We start from the raw sequence: 25,027 nt of genomic DNA, 5'->3' as shown, positions 1-25,027 counted from the left end.
GGTCTCTCATTCACCTCCATCTCCAACTTTTGGTTGAGAAGGACTCTCCTGAACTTTTCTGCCTGGGCTGACCTAGAACCACAATCTTCCCAATCCTAGCATCCCAATTAGCTAGGTTTATAGGTGTGAGCTACCAGTGCTTGACTCTTCTTGTTTCTTGAGGCTTTATAGCTTAGGTTGGCCTCAAACTTGCTTTGTGGCCCAGGCTGACCTAGAACTTATGATTTTCCTACCTCAGCCTCCTAAATTTCTGGGATTATAGATGTGTGCCACCATATCCAGCTATAGTCAGTATTTAAAGGAATCATTTCCTGGGGCTGGGAAGGTGGCTCAGTGGTAGAGTGCTTGCCTTGCAAGCCTGAGGCCCTGGGTTCGATTCCTCAGCACCATATAAGCAAAAAGAAAAAAGCCGGAAGTGGCGCTGTGGCTCAAGTGGTAGAGCGCTAGCCTTGAGCTGAAGAGCTGAGGGACAGCGCCCAGGCCCAGAGTTCAGGCCCCACAACCGGACCAAAAAAAAAAAAAAAGGAATCATTTCCTATACTATATTCCCCCCCCCTTTTTTTCATAGGAATGCTGTGGGAAGATGGATAAAAACATTTTTCTTTTTCTCTTTCTTTCTCCTTTCCCCTCCTTTATTGCTTGCTTGCTTGCTTGCCTACCTACTTGCCTACCTGCTTGCCTACCTGCTTGCCTGCTTGCCTGCTTGCTTTCACTATTCACGGGGCTTGAATTTAGGATCTGGGCACTGTCCCTTAGCTTCTTTTTGTTCAAGGCTAGCACTCTACTACTTGAGCCACAGTGCCCCTTCCAGCTTTTTCTATTTATGTGGTACTGAGGAATCAAACCCAGGGCTTCATGCATGGTAGGCAAGCACTCTACCACTGAGCCACCTTCCCAGCACCCAGTTTATTTTTTCTAACCACTTAAAAGCCCAGACTTTACTTATGCTTGCAAACTGCCTTTGTTAGGGATGCTCTATCTGAATCTCTCTAGTGTCCAGACTTGCTTCTAGTTCTTTGCCCGGCTCCTCATGTTTTTGCTTGTCCAGTGTCTACTTGCATGGTTCATAAGCTTGAGTTTATCCTTGCTATGGCTCCAGAGTGAATCCTTGCTCTTTGAGAATCATTTAACTTGTACAGAAAAGCCTTTGTGATGGCCATGACTTTAGGAATTAGATAGTGAAAGAAATGCATTCTCTCTTTCTGTCTCTCTCTGTATTTTTCTGTTTCTCTCTGTTTTTGTCTCTCTAGACAGGGTTTTACTATGTATCCCAGGCTGGCTGGAGCTTATTATCCTCAACCTCAGTCTCCAGAGTTCTGAGATTACAAGTGTGTGCTGCTATGCTCAGTCAAAGAAATTATCTTAATCCCTGTGTATATGTTGGGGGAGAGTCTTGTTCTTTTTGCTTAATGTTCCATATAAGGGAAGTATGCTAAGAAGACCTCAGAATAGCCCTGAATATCACAGGTGATGATGCTTAGCTGGTATTGGGGAAAGAAAGAATAAAATGCACCAAAGATAATGAGGCACACAGCAAGATGGGGAACAGGAAATTTGTGGGGGAAATAAAAAAGTGGTATGGCTCTTGGGGGGGGTATAATTGGGTGGGGGGAGGGGGGAGGCTGGGAAGGGAGGTGAAGGGTAAACAAAGGAGGAGGCTGCAATGCTTGGTAAGAAATGTATGCATTATCCTGCCCATGTAATTGTAGCCCCTCTGTACAGTATGTTCTCAAATAAAATAAAATAAAATTAAAAAAAAAAAAAGAAAAAAAAGAAAAGTGGTATGGCTCTGAAGAGACTGAGGGTGTTCTACCATTGCACATAATAATACAATTGTAACAGTGCTTGTATTTTCATACTCAAATTAAGGTATAATTAGCCTAGGCTGTAGAAATACTTCGCCAGGCAGTATCTTTCATTTTGTTTATCCAGCAAACCCACGAAGTACTTACTGTGTTTTCCCTTCTTTCAAGTAGGTGAAAGTAACTTAGAAGAGGTTCTGATTGTGCATATTTCATTCTGGTCAACTGGACTAAATGCTAAGTGGTCTTAACTGCTAGGTCATGCTGACTTGTGTATCTGCTTTTTTTTTTTTTTTTTTTTGGTCAGTCGTGGGGCTTGAATTCTGGGCCTGGGTTCTTCAGTTCAAGGCTAGTGCTCTTCCACTTGAGCCACAGTGCCACATCCAGTTTTCTGGTGGTTTATTGGAGACAATAGTCTCACAGACTTTCCTGCCTGGGCTGGCTTTGAACCGCAATCCTCAGATCTCAGCCTTCTGAATAGCTAGGATTACAGGTGTGAGTCCCCGGTGTCTGGCTTGCATTTGAATGGAAAGAAACTGTCTGCTGAAATTCTTTTTCTTTCTTTCTTTCTCTGGGTTAGGAGACACTTTGGGTAAGAATTGCTTCAGGTTTTGAGTTAATATTTAGATTTTGCTTTATGACCAGATTGCCAATAGTATTTGCCCTCAGAATAAGTTCTCACCTACCAGAAGCCATCTGGCTGTTAGGCTCCTGCCCACTTGGCTTTTGTGTTTTCTGTCATGCCTAAATTTCTCCTATCAAACACTTTTTTTTGGATATGTTATTAGTGGTGTTTAGATTGGTGATCCTTAGCTATAGTTACATTTGGAATCACCTAGAAACTTTTAATATGTCATAGTGCCTGGGCTTCTCAGAGCGATTAGAGAAAAATTTCTTCATCTGGGGGTAGAGTTGTGGAGCCAGTCTTTTCTAAATAATTAATTAGTTTTTTGTCAGTCCTGGGATGAACTCAGAGGACTGCCCCTGAGCTTCTTTTGCTCAAGGCTAGTTCTCTACCACTTGAGCCATTTCTGTTTATATGGTACTGAAGAATGGAACCCAGGGTTTTATGGATGCTAGGCAAGCACTCTACCACTAAGCCATACTCCCAGCCTTTGGAGTTAGCTTTTTAAAAGCCTCCTAGGTGAATATAAAGTCAATCAGGATTTTGAATTACTGAACTATACATAAATCCAATTGGTGGTTTATCTTATTATATTTATTTTATTTTTTATGAGTATGTAATTTTAAATGTTATTATCTTTACCTATACAAGGAATTTTCTATTGAACACATCAGTTTATGAATGTATCTTAATTTTTTATTGTTGTTATAAAGATGATGTACAGAGAGGTCACAGTTACATGACAGTTGGTAGATTTGATCTAGAAACCTAGAAGAGAAAGCTCAAGATGTGGGTAGAATGGTTTGCAGTTAAGTGAAATCAGGGAAGGGGGGACACTTCTTGGTCCATGGCTATCTTGAGGACACTGGAGATTTTTGGGAATGGTCTCAACATCAGGGAGCCAGATACTGCCAGAAACAGGTGAGAGTAAAAGCAACATTGCCTGCTGTACGTGTTTGGTGATTTCTGGGCCTGGAAAAGAAGACTTGAGATTGAATGTAGTGGGTACAGAATGCTTGGCAGGTAGCTGATGGCCATTCTTTCAAAGTGAGGTATGCCACAACACTCCCATGTGTAATTCTGACATCACACCTGTCATCTGCAGCCCTGAGCCGTGTTTTATTCAGGAGATACCTAGGACAGGAGCATCTGAACCATGCCAAGTGCTAGACTGGTTCTCAACTACGTCCTCTGAGTTACGGGTTTTGGGTTTTGACACTTTGCGTTTTTCCCTTTTCTGTTCAGATAATACACATGATTCCAGTCTCACTGTGGTGTGCCAAGAAGACAGTATTGAAGAGGAGTGGATGGGTTTACTGGGGTTCCTTTCCAGAATCTCAGCTTGTAAGAAAAAGAAAGGTAAGCAATTGGAGTGCTGCTTCTAGTTGTTTTCAGATCTGTATCAGGAGGCCCTGTGCAGCTGAGTAGCAGGGTGACTTGTCCCTTTCACATGCTCCTGCTACTTGGGGTGTATTGCAAGGCTAGTGCTAGGAGATCCATGGCTAGCTGAAGAAGCAAACTCATTTTCATTGCTACTTGGAGTCTCAGAAATAAGGGGAGGTTTTTATTAAAAATATAATTTTATTGTTATTATTGATGTGTTGTGTAGAGGGTTTACAATTTCATAAATCAGATAGTAATGAGTAAACTTCTTTTTTATTTTTCTGTCAGTCTTGGAGCTTGAACTCAGGGCTTGAGTGCTGTCCCTGAGCCTCTTTGTGCTCAAGAATAGTGCTCTGCCACTTGAGCTACAATTACTTCTGGCCTTTTCTAAGTAGTTGATTGGAGATAGAAGTCTCATAGATTTCCTGCCTGGGCTGGCTTTGAACTGTGCTCCTTACATCTCAGCCTTCTGAGTAGCTAGGATTACAGGTGTGAGCCACTGGTGCCCTGCTAAAATGAGTACAGTTCGTTTTGGGCAGTGTCACTCCTTCTTTTGCTTTCCCCCATTTCCCTCCTCCTGCCCCTGCCCACCAGTTGCATAGTTTGTCCATGAGACTCTTTTTTTTTTTTTTTTTTTTTTTTGTTATGGGGCTTGAACTCTGGGCTTGGGTGCTGTCCCTGCGCTCTTCAGCTCAAGGCCAGAGCTTTACCGATTGAGCCACAGTGCCACTTCTGGCTTTTTCTGCTTATGGTGCTGAGGAATCGAACCCAGGGCCTCATGCATGCAAGGCAAGCACTCTACCACTGAGCCACCTTCCCAGCCCCTGTCCATGAGACTCTTATCTCCAATAAACTACCAAAAAAGCAGAAAATAAAACTATTGCTCAAGTGGTACAGCACTAAGCCCTGAGCAAAAGAAGCTCAAGGACATCTCCCAGGCCCTGAGTTCAAGTCTCAGGACCAGCACACATACACAAAAATGTCTTGAGTGCCGGGTGCTGGTGGCTCACACTTGTAATCCTAGCTACTCTGGAGGCTGAGATCTGAGGATTGCTATTGAAAGCCAGCCCGGCAGGAAAGTCCGTGAGAATCTTATGCCAATAAACCACTCAGACAACCAGAAGTGGTGCTGTGGCTCAAGTGATAGAGCACTCACCTTGAGCTGAAGAGCTCAGGAACAGGGCCAGGCCCACCCCCCCACAAAAAAAAATGATATGAGCTTCAGACTAATGGTGTAAGATTCAAACAAGATTTTCTGGCTGGTGGCTGCATGTACACTTGTCTTTTAGTTAGTTGTGTATATAAAACACTGAGCATTAGATTTTGGGGGCCTTTCAGAGCCAAGAGACTAGAAAACTTACTCTTTCTGTTTCTCTCCCTAACTGCTATTTTCTCTAGGTTGCAAATCTGTTTTCTTTTTCTTTTGTTCTTTTGTTTGTTTGTTTGTTTGTTTTGGTTGGTCATGGGGCTTGAACTCTGGGCCTGGGCGCCGTCCCTCAGCTCTTCAGCTCAAGGCTAGCACTCTACTACCTGAGCCACAGCACCACTTCCAGTTTTCTGGTGGTTTATTGGAGATAAGTGTCTCATGGACTTTCCTGCCCGGGCTGACTTTGAACCGTGATCCTCAGATCTCAGCCTCCTGGGTAGCTAGGATTACAGGCATGAGCCATTAGTGCCCGGCTTTTTTTTTTTTTTTTTTTTCTGAGACTGGTACCAGAATTCAGTATCTGATGCTTTTGCTTATTGGTTGGTGCTTTACTACATGAGCCACATCTCCAACCCCTTATTTTCCTTTGTAGGAGTGCAAACTTGCTTTAATATAAGTCTGTATCTTATGTTTCATTGATTCACATTTGCAAACAGGAGTAACACATGTCTGCTTCTCTAGTTCACAGTCAGTGCTTACATTGCATTTGTGTTCTTGGAACTTCACAGTTTTTAGTGTCCCCCAAACACACCTTTTTATTTTTATGCCAGTACTGGGCCTTGTACTCTGGTTTGGCATTTTGTTTTGTTTTTTCCTCGGTTGTGGGGCGCTTGAACTCTGGGCCTGGACACTATCCCTCAGCTCTTCAGCTCAAGGTGAGTGCTCTATCAATTGAGCCACAGCACCACTTTCGATTTTCTAAGTGGTTTAAGAATCTCATGGAGTTTCCTGACTAGGCTGGCTTTGCACCGTGATCCTCAGATCTCAGCCTCCTGAGTAGGGGTTTGGCATTTTTGCTTATGGCGGTGCTCTACCACTTGAAGCATCTTTACTTGCAGCTTTTTGGTGATTAATTGGAGATAAGTCTCATGGAGTTTTTCAGCCTGAGTTGGCTTCAAATCAGAATGCTCAGTTCTCAGCCTCCTGATTAGCTAGGATTATAGGCATGAGCCACCAGAGTCTGTTTCAATTCTCCTTCTTAGGGCACAGGATTATTATTATTGTTTTTGTGAATGTATTTTTTCAGGCTTATTTGTTGCTCATCTCAGATATGTGTAGGCTACTTCTATAGTCTGACTTTCTGTCTCTGTCCTAGATTACTGTAAGAAGTACAGAAGACATGTGAGAAGTAGATTCCACTGTATTGAAGATAGGAATGCGCGTCTAGGTGAGAGTGTGAATCTCAATAAACGTTACACGCGGCTGCAGCTGGTCAAGGAGCACCCAAGCCAGCAGGAAAGGGAGCATGAGCTGCTGGCCATTGGCAGGACCAAGACATGGGACAGCCCCATGAGTCCTATTAAGTTGGAATCGCTGTTTGATCCGAATGATGAACACTCTGAGCCTGTGCACACAGTGGTATTCCAGGGAGCGGCAGGCATTGGGAAGACAATACTGGCCAGGAAGATTATGCTGGACTGGGCATCAGGGAAGCTGTTCCAAGATAAGTTTGACTATTTATTCTATATCCACTGTCGCGAGGTGAGCCTTGTGATGTCGAGGAGCCTGGGGGACCTGATTGTCAGCTGTTGCCCTGACCCAAACCCACCCTTGTGCAAGATCATGCACAAGCCCTCCAGGGTCCTCTTCCTCATGGATGGTTTTGACGAGCTCCAGGGGGCCTTTGATGAGCACATAGGAGCGCTCTGCACAGACTGGCAGAAGGCTGAGAGGGGGGACATTCTCCTGAGCAGCCTCATCAGAAAGAAGCTGCTGCCTGAGGCCTCTCTGCTCATCACTACGAGACCAGTGGCCCTGGAGAAGCTGCAGCACCTGCTGGACCACCCACGTCACATAGAGATCCTGGGTTTCTCTGAAGCCAAAAGGAAGGAGTATTTCTTCAAGTATTTCTCAGATGAGGCACAGGCCAGTGAGGCCTTCAGGCTGATCCAGGAGAATGAGGTCCTCTTCACCATGTGCTTCATTCCCTTGGTGTGCTGGATTGTGTGTACAGGGCTAATGCAGCAGATGCAGAGTGGCAAGAGCCTCGCTCAGACCTCTAAGACCACCACTGCAGTCTATGTCTTTTTCCTGTCCAGTCTCTTGCAGTCCCGAGGCATGGGCCAAGAGCCCCACCTCCATGCCAACCTCCGTGGGCTCTGCTCTTTGGCTGCTGATGGAATCTGGAACCAGAAAATTTTATTTGAGGAATGTGACCTCAGGAATCACGGCCTGCAGAAGGTGGATGTGTCTGCTTTCCTGAGGATGAATGTGTTCCAGAAGGAAGTGGACTGTGAGAAATTCTACAGCTTTATTCATATGACTTTCCAGGAGTTCTTTGCTGCTATGTACTATTTGCTGGAAGAGGAAGAAGACAATGTGATGACAAGGAGCAAGTCTGGGAGTTGTTCAGAGCTTCCAAACCGAGATGTGGCGGTGCTCCTGGAAAACTATGGCAAATTCGAAAAGGGATATCTGATCTTTGTGGTCCGCTTCCTTTTTGGCCTTGTAAATCAGGAGAGAACCTCTTATTTGGAGAGGAAATTAAGTTGTAAGATCTCCCAGCAAATCAGACTGGAGCTGCTGAAATGGATTGAAGCAAAAGCCAAGGCCAAGAAGCTGCAGATCCAGCCCAGCCAGCTGGAGTTGTTCTACTGCCTATATGAGATGCAGGAGGAGGACTTTGTGAGAAGGGCCATGGACCACTTCCCCAAAATTGAGGTCAATCTCTCCACCAGAATGGACCACATGGTTTCTTCATTTTGCATTGAGAACTGTCGCAGAGTAGAAACACTTTCCCTGGGCTTTCTCCATAACTCGCCCAAGGAGGAAGAAGAGGAGGAGGAAGACAGTCCACATGCGGGCATGGCCCTCTGTGCCCTCCCAGGCCCTCGCGATACCAGCGCTCACACGTAAGTAGTGTGACCTCCAGAGGTGGTAGAACATGGCTTTCTGGCTACTTTCCTTGTTGCCTTCTTTTTTCTCTCTTTTGAACATTTTCTGACTATAACTGTCAAGCTACATAGCAACGCCATCAGACTCAGTACTCCCAGAATATAGGACACTCACGTTTGGGAAGGAATGCCAGTTCAGCACAATGAATCAGGATGTGGAGCAGGTGTGCAAATGTTCACTCTAGTTCATTCTTTTAGTTCATTTTTCTTTTTTTGGGGGGGGGGGTCCGGTTGTGGGGCCTGAACTCTGGGCCTGGGCGCTGTCCCTCAGCTCTTCAGCTCAAGGCTAGCGTTCTACCACTTGAACCACAGTGCCACTTCCAGCTTTTTTCTTATGTGGTACTGAGGAATCGAACCCAGGGCCTTGAGCATGCAAGGCAAGTGCTCTACCTTCCCAGTGAGCCACCTTCCCAGCCCAAGATCAATTTATTACAAGCTGGAAGCTGAGAAGACCATGGTTGAGAGGCTGGAGCTTCTGTGCTATGTCCTGCCCTAATTGAAGGAGCAAGACTGCTCTTTTAAGCTCCCTTTTATAAGGGCACTAAGCTCACTTATGGAGCACCATGATTAATCACCCCACAGACCTCATCTCCTAATGCCATTACACTGGGGGCTAGGGGATCAAGATGATTTTGTTACTTATTCATTTAGACAGGGGAGAGATGGGCATTCAGGTTACAGTAATGTGGGAGGGAGGTACAAGACAGGGAGACAGAAAAGAAGGAAGACATGCTCCTTAAGGTCCTAAAAGAAAAGAGGAGAGAACAAGAGGTATGACCAAGATCATGCACCTTTGAAGAAAGTAATGGCTTACAGGGCCTGGCTAAAGTTTCTGGTCAGAAGTGAGGTATGCATCCATCTTTCTAGATGACATTTACAGAGAAGGTAATGATTGCTTTGGATTCTAGAACCTTCGGAAAGACCAGTGGTGAAGTGATACTAGGTGCCCATTGTAAATGCAGAATTGAAGACCTTTGCAGTCAGATTCCTCAGTTTAAAAATTTTTTGGGCAGTATGGGGTTTGAACTCAGGACCTTGCACTCCATTTAAATGAATTATAGCCCCAGCCCCAACTTTTGCATTGATCACTTATTTATTTATTTATAGTATGCTACCATTTTTGAGTCATCACTCCATTTCTAGTTTTTTTTTTTGTAGTTCATTGAAGTTAAGAGTCTCACAGATTTTCCTGCCTGGGCTAGTTTTGTACTAAGATACTCAGATCTCAGCCTCCTGAGTAGCTAGGATTACAGGTGTGAGCCACTGGCACTTGGCAATGCACTGAATATATTTGAGTCAAGGTCTTGCTTCTTTCCTGTGTTTGTGCCTGGACCACGATCCCCCTATTTTTTATGTTCTACAGTAGCTGAGATGGCAGGCACGCCCAGCTTCTTCCATTGAAAGGAGATTCACAGACTTTTCCATCCAGACTAGCCTAGCACCATGATCTTCCCAACCTCAGTCTCCCAAGTAGCTGGGTTTGCAGGTGTGAGCCACCAGTTCCCAGCTCAAACTGCATTTTAACAGGAGCTTCAGGTAATTTAAATGTGAATTTCTGGAATGGCTTAAAATTAATATAGAATGATCTCACTCAGAGATTCTGACTTTATATCTATGGGCACAGCCTGGTTTCAGGATTTTTTTTTTGGGGGGGGGGGTCCGGTTGTGGGGCCTGAACTCTGGGCCTGGGCGCTGCCCCTCAGCTCTTCAGCTCAAGGCTAGCACTTTACCACTTGAGCCACAGCAACACTTCTGGCTTTTTTCTTTTTGCTTATGTGGTGCTGAGGAATCGAACCCAGGGCCTCATGCATGCAAGGTAAGCGCTCTACCACTGAGCCATTCCCAGCCCTGGTTTCAGGATTTTTGAGAATGTACTCTGCTGCTGTGCAGCCCATGCGAGAGGCTTTCTTCTTTCTTTTAAAAAATTATTTTATTAAGCCAGGCACTGGTGGCTCATGCCTGTCATCCTAGCTACTCAGGAGGCTGAGATCTGAGGATCACGGTTCAAAGCCAGCCCGGGCAAGAAAGTCTGTGAGACTCTTATCTCCAATAAACCACCAGAAAACAGGAAGTATTGCTGTGGCTCAGGTGGTAGAGCGCTCGCCTTGAGCTGAAGAGCGCAAGGACAGCGCCCAGGCCCAGAATTCAAACCCCACAACCAGAAAAAAAATTTTTTTATTATCTTTGAGTAGTTATACAGGAATTGCTATTAAAAAGCAGTTTAAAAATGTAATGCATCTTGATCAGTGACATCCCTTTCACCATGTGACAGTCTCTTTTTAGAGCAGTAATTCCAGAGGGTCCAAGCTAGGATAGGTCAGCTGACTGCTGAGGGAGGGGCAACAATGCTCACGAGTGGCCAAAGGCTCTCAGTTTTTTGTCAAAAGGTAGAAGTTCTCTTCAAAGTCTCACCTACCCTCTCACTCCTCCATGAATATTCTTTGGATTTGTGATCTACTTCTTAAGCCCCAGGAGGGCTCCCTCATCCCTTTTTTTTCTTTTTCCTCCTCTTCTTCTTTTTCCTCTTCCTCCTCCTCCTCCTCCTCCTCCTCCTCCTCCTCCTCCTCCTCCTCCTCCTCCTCCTCCTCCTCCTCCTCCTCCTTTTCCTCCTTCTCCTTCAACAGGATCCTCCTGTACAGCCCAGCTGGCCTTGACTTGAGATCCTCCCTACCTTAGCTTCCTGAGTGCTGAGATTAAAGATGGGTGCTGGGCTGGGAAAGTGGCTCAGTGGTAGCATGCTTGCCTTGCATGCATGAGGCCCTGGGTTCAATTCCTCAGCACCACATAAGCAGAAAAAGCCAGAAGTGGCACTGTGGCTAAAGTGGTAGAGTGCTAGCCTTGAACTGAAGAGCTGAGGGACAGCGCCCAGGCCCAGAGCTCAGGCCCCATGACCAGCCCCCCCCAAAAAAAGATGGTGCCACCATGTCCTCCTCCTGGGAATCATTTGTATGAACGTTGCCAAGCACCCTGGCTCTTACTCATTTGTTCTTGTTAGAGATCAATGTTCTTTTCTGTTCTTCTGCCTTCTCATTTCTAGAGTGGTGAACTGCTGTCTAACGTCCAGCTTTTGTCGGGGTCTCTTCTCCGTTCTGAGCAGTAACACAAGTCTAACTGAACTAGACCTCAGCGACAATGTGCTGGGGGACCCAGGGATGAGGGTGTTGTGTGAAACACTCCAGAATCCTGGCTGTAACATTCGGAGACTGTGGTAAGTCCCTATGTGCGTGCGTGCGTGCGTGTGTGTGTGTGTGTGTGTGCGTGCGTGCGTGTGTGTGTGTGTGTGTGTGTGTGTATGTGTGTCTGTCGGGGCGGGGGAGGGGGTGCTATCCCTGGGCTCTTTTGCTCAAGGTCAGTGCTCTGCTACTTTGAGCCACAGTTGCACTTCCTGTTTTCTGTGTGGTTAATTGGAGATGAGTCTCATGCACTTTCCTGCCTGGGCTGGCTTTGAACTGTGATCTTCAGATCTCAGCCTCCTGAGTAGCTAGGATTATAAGCGTAAGCTACCAGTGCCTGGCAGCAGCGTTGGTTTATCTGAGGACTCATCTTTTGGCTTGTAGATAACCCCTTTCTTCTGATAACTTTACACAATATAGATGTGCTAACCTCATTTTTTTTTAGCTTTTTTAGTCAAGGGGCCCGAACTCTGGGCCTAGGTGCTGTCCCTCAGCTCTTCAGCTCAAGGCTAGCACTCTACCACTTGAGCCACAGCACCACTTCTAGCCTTTTCTACTTATGTGGTGTTGAGGAATCGAACCCAGGGCCTCATGCATGCAAGGCAAGCACTCTACCACTGAGCTTTCTTCCCAGCCCTCATTTTTTTTTAAATAAGTGCCAGTATTGGAGCTTGAATATAAGAGCCTTGAGCTCTTGCCAGGCTTTTCTGTTCAAGTCTGGCGATTTACCACTACAACTCCTGCTCAAGTCCCAGATTCTTGGATAGCTAATTGGAGATAAGAGTCTTACGGGCTTTCCTGCCCTGCTAGATTCAAACTTGGATACTCAGATCTCAGCCTCCTGAGTAGCTAGGATTAAAAGCATGTTGAGCTACCTGTACCTGGCTCTAACCTGGCTCTTACAAGGAAGCAATCACAAACTAACAGCTCATTTTAACATAATTAGTATTTGGAGATCATAGTTGTTATTTGTGGCCTTCTGGGTAGGATTTCCACACAAGAACTTTTGGAGGACATATTCCAGTCACTGTACGTGGGGAGACAGAATGTAGTAGAGGTCAGTTTGGGGAGTTCCGATGGGGAAAAATGAAGAGGAACTGAAAAGAGTCATTTCTCAATAGTAAAACAAAAAGTCTACAACTCTGAGTGCCTTTCATTTCCTCATGGGCTCTGTTCCTAGATGATAATTGGAGAGTTTCCTCAGAGACCATCATGGCTTCCTGAGTTAGAGCACAGCACAATGTTTGTATAGGTTGAAATGTCACAGAGGCTTTCCTGTGCCTTGTATGTGTGTGTGAGTGTGTGCGTTATCTACCATTTGAGACACAGCACCACTTCCCGCTTTTTCTGACTAGTTTACTGGAAATAAAAGTCTCACAGGCTTTCCTGCCTGGGCTGGCTTTGAACCATTGCACAATCCTCAGATCTCAGCCTCCTTAGTAGCTAGGATTGCACATTTCAGCCACCAGTGCCCGACCTCTTGTGTCTTTTTTTTTGGTCAGTCGTGGGGTCTGAACTCTGGGCCTGGGCGCTGTCCCTCAGCCCTTCAGCTTAAGGCTAGCTCTCTACCATTTGAGCCATAGAGCCACTTCCAGTTTTTTCTGCTGATGTGGTGCTGAGGAGTCGAACCCAGGGCCTCATGCATGCAAGGCAAGTGCTCTACCACTGAGCCACCTTCCCAGCCCCAAGCTTATTATTATTATTATTATTTTTTGGGTCCAGTCGTGGGGCCTGAACTCTGGGCCTGAGCACTGTCCCTCAGCTCTTCAGCTCAAGGCTAGCGCTCTACCACCTGAGCCACAGCGCCACTTCCGGCTTTTTTCTTATGTGGTGCTGAGGAATTGAACCCAGGGCCTCAGGCATTCAAGGCAAGCGCTCTAACACTGAGCCACCTTCCCAGCCCCAAGCTTATTATTATTTTTTGAGACTAGGTTTCTCTATGTAGTGTAGTCTAGCCTGGAACTTGAGGTCTACTTGCCTCTGCTTTCTGAGGTTACAGGGGTGTTCCTCCATGCAAAGGTAGAAGATTTTAATTTGATTGTGTTGTTCTGCTGTTTAAGTGCTTTTTCTTCAGTCTTGATGAATTATAAATGTTCTTTCACCTTCCCGGCTTTGGAATTTTGGTTTTGGCATGGAGCCTTGTGTCTCCCGATAATATTATCTGCATGACCTCTCCCATGTGCTCTCCACATGGGAGACAAGGAGGCACGGAAGATAATGACATGCTTTGCAGATGAGGAATGATCTAGCTATTTGCTGGGAGTTGGTATGAAGATGGGGACATAAGGGAAGTGGTCTGAAAGGCTCTAGGATGAACTACTGGCCTGGAAAGGCATTAGAATGATGTTTTCGCTTCCATGATTGGTGAAAATTGCTAGCGCTAAGGGTGTGTGTGTGTGTGTGTGTGTGTGTGTGTGTGTGTGTGTGGTTGTAAAATGTGTTAATCAGTTTTCTGCTGCTAAAGCAAAATGCTTAAGGCTGGATGCTTTAAAAAGTAAAGAAGCTGGGCGTCGGTGGCTCACACCTATAATCCTAGCTACTCAAGAGGCTGAGATCTGAGGATCGTGGTTCAAAGCCAGCCCCGGCAGGAAAGTCCAAGAGCTGAGGGACAGCACCCAGGCCCAGAGTTCAAGCCCCATGAGAAACAAAAATAAGTAAAGAAAAAGTAAAAGAGTTTTTGTTGTTGTTGTTGTTGGTCGAGGGCTTGAACTCTGGGTTTAGGCACTGTTCCTGTGCTCTTCAGCTCAAGGTGAGCGCTCTACCGCTTGAGCCACAGCGCCACTTCCGGTTTTCTAGTGCTTTATTGGAGATAAAAGTCTCACAGACTTTCCTGCCCAGGCTGGCTTTGAACTGCGATCCTCAGATTCCAGCCTTCTGAGTAGCTAAGATTATAGGCGTGAGCCACTGGCACCTGGCTCTAAAGAGATTTCTTTAGCTCACAGTTTTAGAGTCTGAAAGTCCAAGCAGTCTGGTGAGGGAATATGGTGGATTACTCACTGTGGGAATGTGGGCCAGAGAGGGAGATCACATATTGAGAAAGAAAACCAGAAAGTGGGGAAAGTTCATGCTCTTCATATAATTAGTTGTTGGTAGGAACTAATGGGATCACGTAAGAACTATGTTAATTTCTTTTGAGGACAGAATTACCTTGCATTTAGCCCCACCTTTTAAAGGTTCCACAATCTCCCGATATCCCTACAAATCAAGTATCTGACACATGAACCCTTGTAGACCAGCCCATACACAAACAATAATATGTAACAAATCAAGAACCAGAGCTCCTGTTCTCTTAATTTCTCCTTCAGTACAGATGGAATGCTAGATTAAGTCAGCTAGCAAAAAAGAGGAACAATGTTGGCAAGGACAGGAAGTCTGTGTCATCAATGTCCAGTGCTGGTACTTCAACTATTAGAAGTACCAAAGAAATGGAAACCACAGGCTTCTATTTGTGCACCTGTGGGTGGATCATGACATTCCTGGCATTATTTACAGTGCCCAGCCCTGAACACTGTGTCCTCAGGCTGTGAGCCAGTGAGCCTGGGAATGCTGTGTCTTGGTCTGTGTCAGGAGCTCTCTGGTCAGATGAGCTGCCTGCCATGAACTTTGTTACACAAGCCCCTTCCTGGTGAGGAAACCGAGGGAAGACTGTAAGGAGGGGCAGTTGGAGTCAGTCCTCTATCCATGAGACAGACAATCTCAGAAAAGCAATGAGGAGTTTATTTACATCATAGCAGAGAGAGAAAGAGAGAGAGAGAGAGAGACCATGGCCCCAATATTCCCTCCAAGGTGCACGTCCAGTGACTTTGCTTCATTCACAGACCCCACTTCCACCAGGTAGCCTCAGCACATGACCTTAAGTAAGGTCTAAACTGTGAGAGTGGTGAGAGGCCTCCTCTGACACTCTGCTTCTGTACTTGGCATGAAGGTTGGGACGCTGTGGCCTTTCCCATCAGTGCTGTTTTGACATCTCCTCAGTCTTGAGCAGCAACCAGAAGCTGATAGAATTGGACCTGAGTGACAATGCCCTGGGAGACTTTGGAATCAGACTCTTGTGTGTGGGGCTGAAGCATCTATCCTGCAATCTGAAGAAACTCTGGTGAGTTTGCATTCATGTCTCTTAGAAGCTCTGTCTGTTTGGAGAGCTCTGACTTCAGTGAGAACACCAGGAGCCTCCTATCTGCCCAAAGATTTCCTGTGCTCATCTGCTTGCTTGCCAATCATTTAGTCAGTTAGTGCTTGCATGAGGAAAGCCACATATGAGAGTCCAGCAAATGACACACACACAAAAAAGATGGTTGCCCTTAAGGTCTGTATGATACAGCTGAGAAAACAAAACTACTGCAATACAATGCTTTAGGACATGAACCTCAGCCTTCACATCAGGCTGAGGTAATGGAAACACTGCGTTTGTCACTGACCGCCTCTGAGTCACTTGGGTTCTGAACAAGAGAAAAAGTGCCAAAATTGGCAGGCCTAGCTCATTACCATGATGATCATAGAAAAAACAACAACAACAAACATAAAAAACCCTAGTGAAGTAGAGTTGCCAAGAATGGGAGAAATTAGAGCTTTGTGCATTGCTAGTGAATGTAAAACTGTGGAAAACAATGATGCTCTCTCTCTCTCTCTCTCTCTCTCTCTCTCTCTCTCTCTCTCTCTCTCTCTCTCTCTCTCTTTTTTGCCAGTCCTGGGGCTTAAACTCAGGGCCTGGGCGCTGTCCCTGAGCTGCTTTTGCTCAAGGCTAGCACTCTACCACCTGAGCCACAGCCCCACTTCTGGCTTTTTCTGTGTATGTGGTGCTGAGGAATCGAATCCAGGGCTTCATGCATGCTAGGCCAGCACTCTTCCACTGAGCCACCTTCCCAGGCCTTTTTGGCAGTTTTTATGATTAACTGGAGACTCTCAGAACCTCCTGAATAGCTAGGATTACCAGCATGAGCCACTGGCATCCAGCTCCATACATTTATTTGTAATAAGTTTATCACCATAAATAAATAATATTTATTTATTTACTTGTTTTATTTGCTATTATTTTTATTATTTAGTGGCTCAGTGGTAGAGTGCTTGCCTTGCATGCATGAGGCCCTGGGTTCCATTCCTCAGCACCACATAAATAGAAAAGGCTGGAAGTGGCCCTGTGGCTTAAGCAGTAGAGCACCCGCCTTGAGCTGAAGAGCTGAGGGACAGCGCCCAGGCCCAGAGTTCCAGCTCCACACCAAAAAAAACCCCCAAACCCCATATATTTGTTATTGGACACTGCTGAATTATGTCTGTGATCCTAGCTACACCAGTCAGATCTTAGGGTCCCAGTTCAAAGACAGTCTGGGTAGAAAATTCCACAAGACTCTGTCTCCAATTAACCAGTAAAGCAACCATTCTGGAGGAGGGACTCTAGTGGTAGAGCTTCAGCTGTGAACAAAAAAGGCACATGCGAGTGGCAGGTCCTGAGTGTACTGTCACCCGCACATGTGCGGCCCCCGCTCCCCCCACCCCCCGCGTCCCCACCCCCATCCCATGATTATAGGGGCAGGGAAGACGCGCTTGGAAGGTGCTTACCTGTTACTACATCGAGCACCCTCTTCCTATGTGTGAACTGAAGGAGAGGGGTCACCTCAGTGTGTGGTGGAGGTGGTGACAGACGTGACCCGGACTTTCTCCTGTCTTTATGGAAGGTTGGTCAGCTGCTGCCTCACATCGGCCTGTTGTCAGGATCTGGCGACCGTCCTCAGCACCAGCTGCTCCCTGACCAGACTTTATGTTGGGGAAAATGCCTTGGGAGATTTGGGAGTTGGAATTTTATGTGAAAAGGTGAAGCATCCGCAATGTAACTTGCAGAAACTGGGGTAAGTCTTTGTATCTCAGCAGAAAGGAAAATCCTCCGCAAAGATAAATTATTTGGAAAATACAGATGGGGTTACTCTTAAAAAAAGTTAACTGGGTGGAGCTGAGGGTAGAGACCAATAATAACAAGATCAGAAAGGGTTTGAAGCATTAGCTGTGTGTTGCTGAATACAGGTGGCTTTCTATATTTACAGGATCAGCACTGCATATTCAGCTAACCACTGTGAATAAAAATATTTGAAAAATATTATATCATTGAAATATGTAAACTTTTACCTTGTCATCACTCCTTAAATGGTACATCATAACAATTATATATAGTGTAACAGCATGCATTCTATTAGATACTATACATACCCTAGAGATCATTTAAAGTATGAGGAGGATGTGCATAGGTAATATGCAAATACTAAGCCATTTTATATAAGGAACTTGAGCACTTGTGGGTTTTAGTTCCTGTGAGAGTCTTGTAATCAATTCCCCAAACATACAGAGGGACCACTTGATTATTGTTAATAATTTATGTCAATTTAAGATGATAGAATTGAGGGTTCTTAGAATGGGAAGAAACCTTTTAGATTGTATAGCCCTAGCGTGGTGAATTGTAAAGCAGTCACATGGATGGCTACCCATGTTATGTCTGTAGTCTTGCAAGCACGCAAGGTTACTGCCCTGGGAGAGCTCTTCTCCATGTAGCGCTGGTTTCTGTGCCACTGGTCCTTGTCCTTCTCTCCAGGGGTCCAAGAAGCAACTCCAGCCCCATTCCCCAGATGCAGCACTTACATTTTAGGTCTTCCTGTCCCTGGATCCCCAACCACAATGCAAATTAGCATCTCCACCTCTTTAGTTATGCTCTTTCAGGTAAGGGCTGGCTTTTTAATGTCTCTCTTTGAACTGCATGGTACAATGTTTGCTTCCTGTGGCAGTAGCAAAGGATAATTTCAGAATCTTTTGGCAGTTGTATTCAGGTTTTGAAGTTGGAATTCTGCAGTAAATAAGACTAGAAAGTATCAGTTGGCTGCCTATAGTCTTAGCAGGAAGCGGAGATACGAGGATCACAGTTCAAAGCCAGCCTGGACATGAGATTTCTCTCCAGTTAACCTCCAAAAAGCCAGAACTGGAGCTGTGGCTCAAGTGTTAGAGCACCGGACTTGAGTGAAAAAGCGGAGAGAGCACTCAAGCCTAAAGTTCAACTTGAATACTGGTGCGTGCACACGCACACACGCACGTGCACACACACACACACAAATAGAAAATACCCCAAATAATTCATGAGCTTACCATGTAACACCAGTCTTCTGTGAGTTACTTTGGTTGACCTCAGAAAGATGAGGCAAAAATTGTTACCAGGACTCCTGATTTGAGGAAAAGAAAAATGAGGCCCAGGAGTGTCTGACTTTGCCTCAGGACACCTAGATGAAAGGGTGCAAGGCCACTGCCCTCACCACACACACAGCTTGGTGATTCCTGGCCCTGCCCTCACCTCCAGGGCCGCCGCTGCCTGATGACATGCCTCAGGCTTTCTGGAGCCCAAGCTAGCTCTCCTTTCCTTTCCCTTCCTTTCTCTCTTCCTTTTTCCTTTCCCCTTTCCTTCCCTCCCTCCCTCCCTCCCTCCCTCCCTCCCTTCCTCCCTCCCTTCTTTCCTTCCTTTTTATTTATTTATTTAATTTATTTTTTTGGGGTCTGGTCGTGGGGCCTGAACTCTGGCCTGGGCGCTGTCCCTCAGCTCTTCAGCTCAAGGCGAGCGCTCTACCACTTGAGCCACAGCGCCACTTCCAGTTTCTTGGTGGTTTATTGGAGATAATCTCATGGGCTTTCCTGCCGGGGCTGGCTTTGAACCTTGATCCTCAGATCTCAGCCTCCTGAGTAGCTGATTACAGGCATGAGCCACTGGCGCCCGGCTGCTACATTTATTTTTTTTTGTTTTTGTTAGGGTTATATCACAATCAAATAAGACAGGTCTCTGCCAGTGTCAGGGTCATTCATTACTACCTGGGAGTAACTTGGGTATCTTTCTGAAAGTAGTGCTAAGGTGCATCCACTGCCAGGGGAATCTGTGTAAAGAGGGGTGGTATGATGGGGAATCTGTATCTGTTTTCCTTCACTCTTTCTGTTGTTCCAATCCCAACAAAGCATCTGCTGAGACCATCACTTTTCTGTTTGGTGGGATTCAGAGACAGGGAGTCCTGTGTCACTCAGACTGAATCCAAGATGCTGCCTTCTGACTTTCAAGTTGCAGGTTGTAGCAGGTTAGACTGTAAGTGAGGCTCCATGAGAAAGGTTCTGCGCAATGTCTGGGAGAGGCTGCTCAGCAAAGGCCCTTCTTGCTGTTCTCTCTGCAGGTTGGTGAATTCTGGCCTTACATCAGCTTGCTGTTCAGCTCTGTCTTCTGCACTCCAAGCTAACCACAACCTCACACACCTTTACCTTCGAGGCAACGCCCTTGGAGACGGAGGACTCAAGCTACTGTGTGAAGGGCTCTTGCACCCTGACTGCAAGCTTCAGATGTTGGAGTGAGTCATGATGGGGATATGTGGTGGAAAAGTAGAGTTCTGTGGGGAGCAATCCTGAGACAATCTCTAGCTCAGGTGGTGTCCTAGGGTTTGGCTTATTCCAGGATCATGGTACGAGGTGGAACTTTGTAGACAGGAAGTTGGCTTCCTGTCACCACAATCCTCTGTACCACAGAAAAGCAGAATTGGTATGGCCTGCACGTGTTTGGAGAAGACAGCATTTGGGATAAATCAGTTGCTAATTAAGTTGACGTGCGCAATCCAGTGCACTTGGAAAAGGCCTTCCCATCTAAAGAGAAAAATAACTACTGGCCTGTACACCTGCTAGTTAATCTCATTTTTTTTTTTTTGGTGTTGGAAATAGTACAGGTTAAAATCTTAGGGCCTTGGGGAATGGCTAAAAGGTGTTTTCTTTAAATCACTGTTTCTTGCAGATTAGACAACTGCAGCCTCACTTCACACAGCTGCTGGGATCTTTCTACAATCCTGACCTCCAATAGGAGCCTCCGGAAGCTGAGCCTAGGCAATAACGACCTTGGAGATCTGGGGGTCATGATGCTCTGTGAGGTCCTGAAGCAGCAGGGCTGCCTCTTGCAGAGTTTGCAGTAAGTGGGCTCCCGCAGCTTGGTGGGTAGGAGTTCAAGGGAGTTGGAAAGTTGCAGCATTCAGGTTTTCTCTAGATTCATTTGTACCTAGGGTTGGGCTGGGCTGGAGCCAGTTATTTCAGATTTTTTAAAGAAATATTTATTTATTAAAGAATTTTATTGGAAATGTGATGCACAGAGGAGTTACAGTTACATAGATAAGGTCATGAATGCATTTCTTTTTTTTTTATTGTGAAAATACTGTACAGAGAGGTTACAATTACATGGGCAAGATAGTGAGTACATTTCTTATCAAGGATTGTAGCCTCCTCCTTTGTTTACCCTTCCCATCCCTTCGCATCCTCCCTCCCCACCCAATCCTCCCCCCCCAAGTTGTAAAGTTCGTTTTTGACATGACAACTTGTACTTCTCATTGTTGCAACAGGTCCACCTGTGTCCTTATTTAAACGACTTGTTTTTCCCCTTCCCCTCCACAGATTATACCGACATCAAATACAGTGAAAGCAGGGGTTATACTGTGGGGGAGGGATGAATGCATTTCTTTTTGAACAGTGTTATCCCCTCCCTCATTTTCACCTGTTCTCCCCCACCCCCATTGCAGATTTTTAAAAATTGAGCAAATAGGAAATGAGATGAATGTTCAACACCATTCACATATTTAGAATAATCTAGACTCAGCCATGCCCTGGTGGCTCATGCCTGTATTTCTAGCAGCTCAGGATCAGTAAATGAGATTTGAGGATTTTAGTTTCAAGCTAGCATTAGACGAGAAAGTCTGTGAGACTTTTATCTCCAATTAATCACCAAAAAGCATAAGTGGAGGTGTGGCTCAAGCAGTAGAGTGTCAACGTTGAGTGGGAAATCTAGGGGACAGCATTCAGGCCTCAAATCCAAGCACCAGACTGGTAACACACACACAAAGATTCAATTGCCTGTGAAAAGTCTAGAAAGAAACACTATTTTATTTATGCTCTTTACAGAACTAATTTATGATTCACTTTAAAGGGCTTCACTTAATGTGAATATTGCTCTCATTTCTGAGGGTTTCTAAATAGTAACAGAGTGCTCGAGAAACAGAAGTTCAGCAGCAGTGACTGCTTCTTCTCTGCCCTCAGTGCAGTCTCACTACCGCCCTAGTAAGAAACTTCTATGAGTCTCATGACTTCTGTCAGCCACGACTGACGCATTTCCTACCGAAGAAATTTCTATTGCTCGCCTGCATGTTCACTCTCCTTGGATTTTATTTCTGGTCTTTCCACTGTGGTGTTTAATGGCCTCCCAAACTTTTTGTGTTCAAACCCTAACTCATGCTATTCTCTCCTGTCTGAGGCTTGCTGCTTCCTCATAATTGCTCAGGGCAAAACCATCCTGGTTTTGTTTTGGACATCTCTTTTCCTTATACACACTCCGGATCCACCAGCATGCCCTGTCAGCCCTGCTTTCACAGAGTGCTCACTCTCAGGTACCGCCATGTCTTGTCTGGACGGTAGTGGAAGCCTCCTCACAGACCACCAATGCTAGAGTTCTTCCTGTAGTAGTTGAAAGCTGAGTGAGATCACGTCGCTTCCGACAACACCCTCCAGTGAAGCAAGAGCTTCAGACTCACGGTGGCTGCTGAGATCGCGGGCAAGTGTAGGAGTGAGCCCTGCTTCTCATTCTATCATAGTGGTCTGTGAAAAAACACAGTCAGCTCTGGGCCATTGCACGTGCTGTTGCCTCTGTGTGAACCTCTCTCTCCTTCAACATCCATTTGTCTTGTTCCCACATATCCCGAAGTCATCTGCTCACTGGTCTTCTCATTGAGGCTGTTTTTCACTGGCCTACAGAAGACAGGAGCCCAGCACCCCTTTCTCCTCTTTTCTCACTTCCCCGTAGATCATCATCATATGCGCTGTTCCACTTTCTTTCTTTCTTTCTTTCTTTCTTTCTTTCTTTCTTTCTTTCTTTCTTTCTTTCTTTCTTTCTTTCTTTCTTTCTTTCTCTTTCTCTTTCTTTCTTTCTTTCTTTCTTTCTTTCTTTCTTTCTTTCTTTCTTTCTTTCTTTCTTTCTTTCTTTCTCTCTCTCTCTCTCCCTCCCTCCCCCTCCCTCCCTCCCTCCCCCTCCCTCTCTCCCCCTCTCCCTCCCTCCCTCCCTCCCTCTCTCTCTTTCTCTCTCTCCCTTCCTTCCTTCCTTCCTTCCTTCCTTCCTTCCTTCCTTCCTTCCTTCCTTTCTTTCTTTCTTTCTTTCTTTCTTTCTTTCTTTCTTTCTTTCTTTCTTTCTTTCTTTCTTTCTTTCTTTCTCTCTTTCTTTCTTTCTTTCTTTGTGGGGATTGAACTCTGGGCCTGGGCCCTGTCCCTGCGCTCTTCAGCTCAAGGCAAATACTCTACTGCTTAAGTCACAACACCACTTCCGGTTTTCTAGTGGTTAATTGGAGATAAGAGTCTCATGGACTTTTTTGCCTGGGCTGGCTTTGAACTGAGATCCTCAGATCTCAGCCTCCTGAGTAGCTAGGATTACAGGCGTGAGCCACTGGCACCCGGCCACATGAGGATTCTTTATACCATCTTCTCTACTTTTACTTCTGTTTGAAAGGTTTTCCATCATGAAGGTTTATAATATAACAAGCCAGATGTGGTGACACACTTGTATCACAGCTATTCAGGGTGCTGAGGCAAGATGCCAAGAGTTCATGGCTATCATGAGCAGCATAGTGAGACCCCCATTTCAGAAAGAACAGTTCAAACATGACCTTGGACATGTAGTGTAGCTTTTCAGAGCACACAGTATGTAGATAAGGGAGGAGAAGAGGCCCGATTTTAAGGCCAACAGCTGTTTTCTGAAGAGGATAACCTAAGGCTTTCTATTTGTTTTTACAGGTTGTGTGAAATGTATTTCAATTATGAGACAAAGCGTGCCTTAGAAGCACTTCAGGAAGAAAAGCCAGAGTTGACCCTTGTCTTTGAGCCTTCTTGGTAGGCATGGATGGAGACGTGCCAGTTGCTGGTATTTCTTGCATATAAGCCTGAGGTGGGGCGAGCCCCTCTCCATTGGTTCTCTTGGCCCAGTGTCACAACACAAAGGCTTACTGATGGTGCCTTGTATGGGGCACTTAGAGGCCTCCTTGACTCCTGGGTAAAGACACCGGGGATGGGAATGCACCCAGAGCTGCAGCTGGAAGGTGCTCATTCTTGGTGACCTCATGTAACTAACTTACTCAGCAAAACACCTTTCCCACTCTTTACTCTCCCTGTCTCTTCTCCCTTCTTTATTTACTGCACACATCTCACTCTGGCTATCTACTAACTGACCATAATACAGAGCTAGGTCATGTGGCAGCTACTTATTTATTTAAAATTTTTTGTAACAATTATATTGTTGAATAAAAAATAATGGATGCTTATTTTAGCTACTTACAAATTTGAGAATACGTAAACATCTCTTGTATTTATCAAGGTAAATTATTTCCTTAAATAAAAATGCCTACAAATCTTTTTTTTTTTTTTTTTTTCCGGTCAGCCGTGGGGCTTGAACTCTGGGCCTGGGCACTGTCCCTGCGCTCTTCAGCTCAAGGCGAGCACTCTACCACTTGAGCCACAGCGCCACTTCCGGTTTTCTAGTGGTTTATTGGAGATAAGAGTCTCACGGACTTTGTTGCCCGGGCTGGCTTTGAACCACAATCCTCAGATCTCAGCCTCCCGAGTAGCTGGGATTACAGGCATGAGCCACCGGCGCCTGGGTTGCCTACAAATCTTTTACATGATTTAAACTTCTAAAGATAGATTGCTCTATACATTTTGGAAACCTCTTTGTTATGCTTAATGGGAAAAAATGAGTTATTTTCCACTAATGCTGATGGGTAGAATTCTACTAGCACAGAGGGACATAGTACTCAAGAGAAGGCTTTAAAATAGCAGATCCTATATCCACCAAGAGGAATATTCTGTAGAAAGTGAGTCTTGCCTTCAGTTGGTAACAACTTATTTTGGATTTATCCCAAATAAAGTAGAAGAAAAAAAGTAGAAATGAAGAATAGTTTATCTTTCATACTCCATATAGCATTAAATCACAAATAAATAGCAATTAATTGCTTCTGTACAAATTGATAACTTTCAAGTACATGGCTTCACTTAGGGTGGAGATACAGCTTTCCCTGTCCAGTGAACCATCTAAATCTTTGCTTAAAAAGTAGAGCCATAAAGTGTTGATGTAATAAGAAGCATAAGCAAGAATATAAATCAAGGCCAGGGGTGGTAACTGGCACTTGGAATTCTTGATACACAGGAGACAGATATGGGAAGGATGATAGTTTAAAGAAAGTCTGCACAAAAAGTTGGCAAGGTCTCATCTCAACCAATAAAGTACACACAGTGGTGTGTACATGTAAGGCATAAATAGAAGACTCCTGCTGCAGGCTGGTCTGGGAAAAAATACGAGATCCAAATTGAAAAAGAACTAAAGCCAAGGTCTGGATATATGGGGCTGGGAATGTGGCTCAGTGGTAGAGTGCTTGCCTAGCATGCATGAAGCCCTGGGTTCAATTCCTCAGTACCACATGCACAGAAAAAGCCAGAAGTGGTGCTGTGACTCAAGTGGTAGGGTGCTAGCCTTGAGCAAAAGCAGCTCAGGGACATTGCTCAGGCCCTGAGTTCAAGCCCCTAGACTGGCAAAAAAAAAAAAAAAGTTTAGGTGTATGACTCAAATGATGAAGTGCCTGCCTAGTGATTGCTAGGCCCTGAGTGCTCGCTCTCTGTCTCTGTCCCTGTCTCTCTCTGTCTCTTTCTCTCTG

General features: G+C 45.3%; 1 protein-coding gene across 8 annotated transcripts in view; it reads left to right on the top strand.

Annotated features, from left to right (window-relative positions):
- LOC138825131 (NACHT, LRR and PYD domains-containing protein 3-like) overlaps positions 1 to 25,027 on the top strand; it is an 88,488-nt gene that overhangs the window by 19,101 nt on the left and 44,360 nt on the right. For 7 of the 8 annotated variants that reach the window (XM_070019549.1, XM_070019546.1, XM_070019543.1 and 4 more), the window contains 8 exons: positions 3,673 to 3,786; positions 6,333 to 8,088; positions 11,168 to 11,338; positions 15,229 to 15,399; positions 16,976 to 17,146; positions 19,487 to 19,657; positions 20,092 to 20,262; positions 23,118 to 23,213. In XM_070019549.1, coding sequence (XP_069875650.1) covers positions 3,673 to 3,786; positions 6,333 to 8,088; positions 11,168 to 11,338; positions 15,229 to 15,399; positions 16,976 to 17,146; positions 19,487 to 19,657; positions 20,092 to 20,262; positions 23,118 to 23,213 — 2,821 coding nt within the window. Of the gene's footprint in view, positions 1 to 3,672; positions 3,787 to 6,332; positions 8,089 to 11,167; positions 11,339 to 15,228; positions 15,400 to 16,975; positions 17,147 to 19,486; positions 19,658 to 20,091; positions 20,263 to 23,117; positions 23,820 to 25,027 lie in introns of those variants that run through there. The other variant, XM_070019551.1, reaches the window with a different exon arrangement.

Source organism: Dipodomys merriami, unplaced genomic scaffold (assembly GCF_024711535.1).
Source record: "Dipodomys merriami isolate MVZ:Mamm:240054 unplaced genomic scaffold, mDipMer1.0.p SCAF_1349, whole genome shotgun sequence".
Classification (NCBI taxonomy): Eukaryota; Metazoa; Chordata; class Mammalia; order Rodentia; family Heteromyidae; genus Dipodomys; species Dipodomys merriami.
Note: the sequence above shows the minus strand (reverse complement) of the source record. Positions and strands in the feature narration are given on the sequence as shown.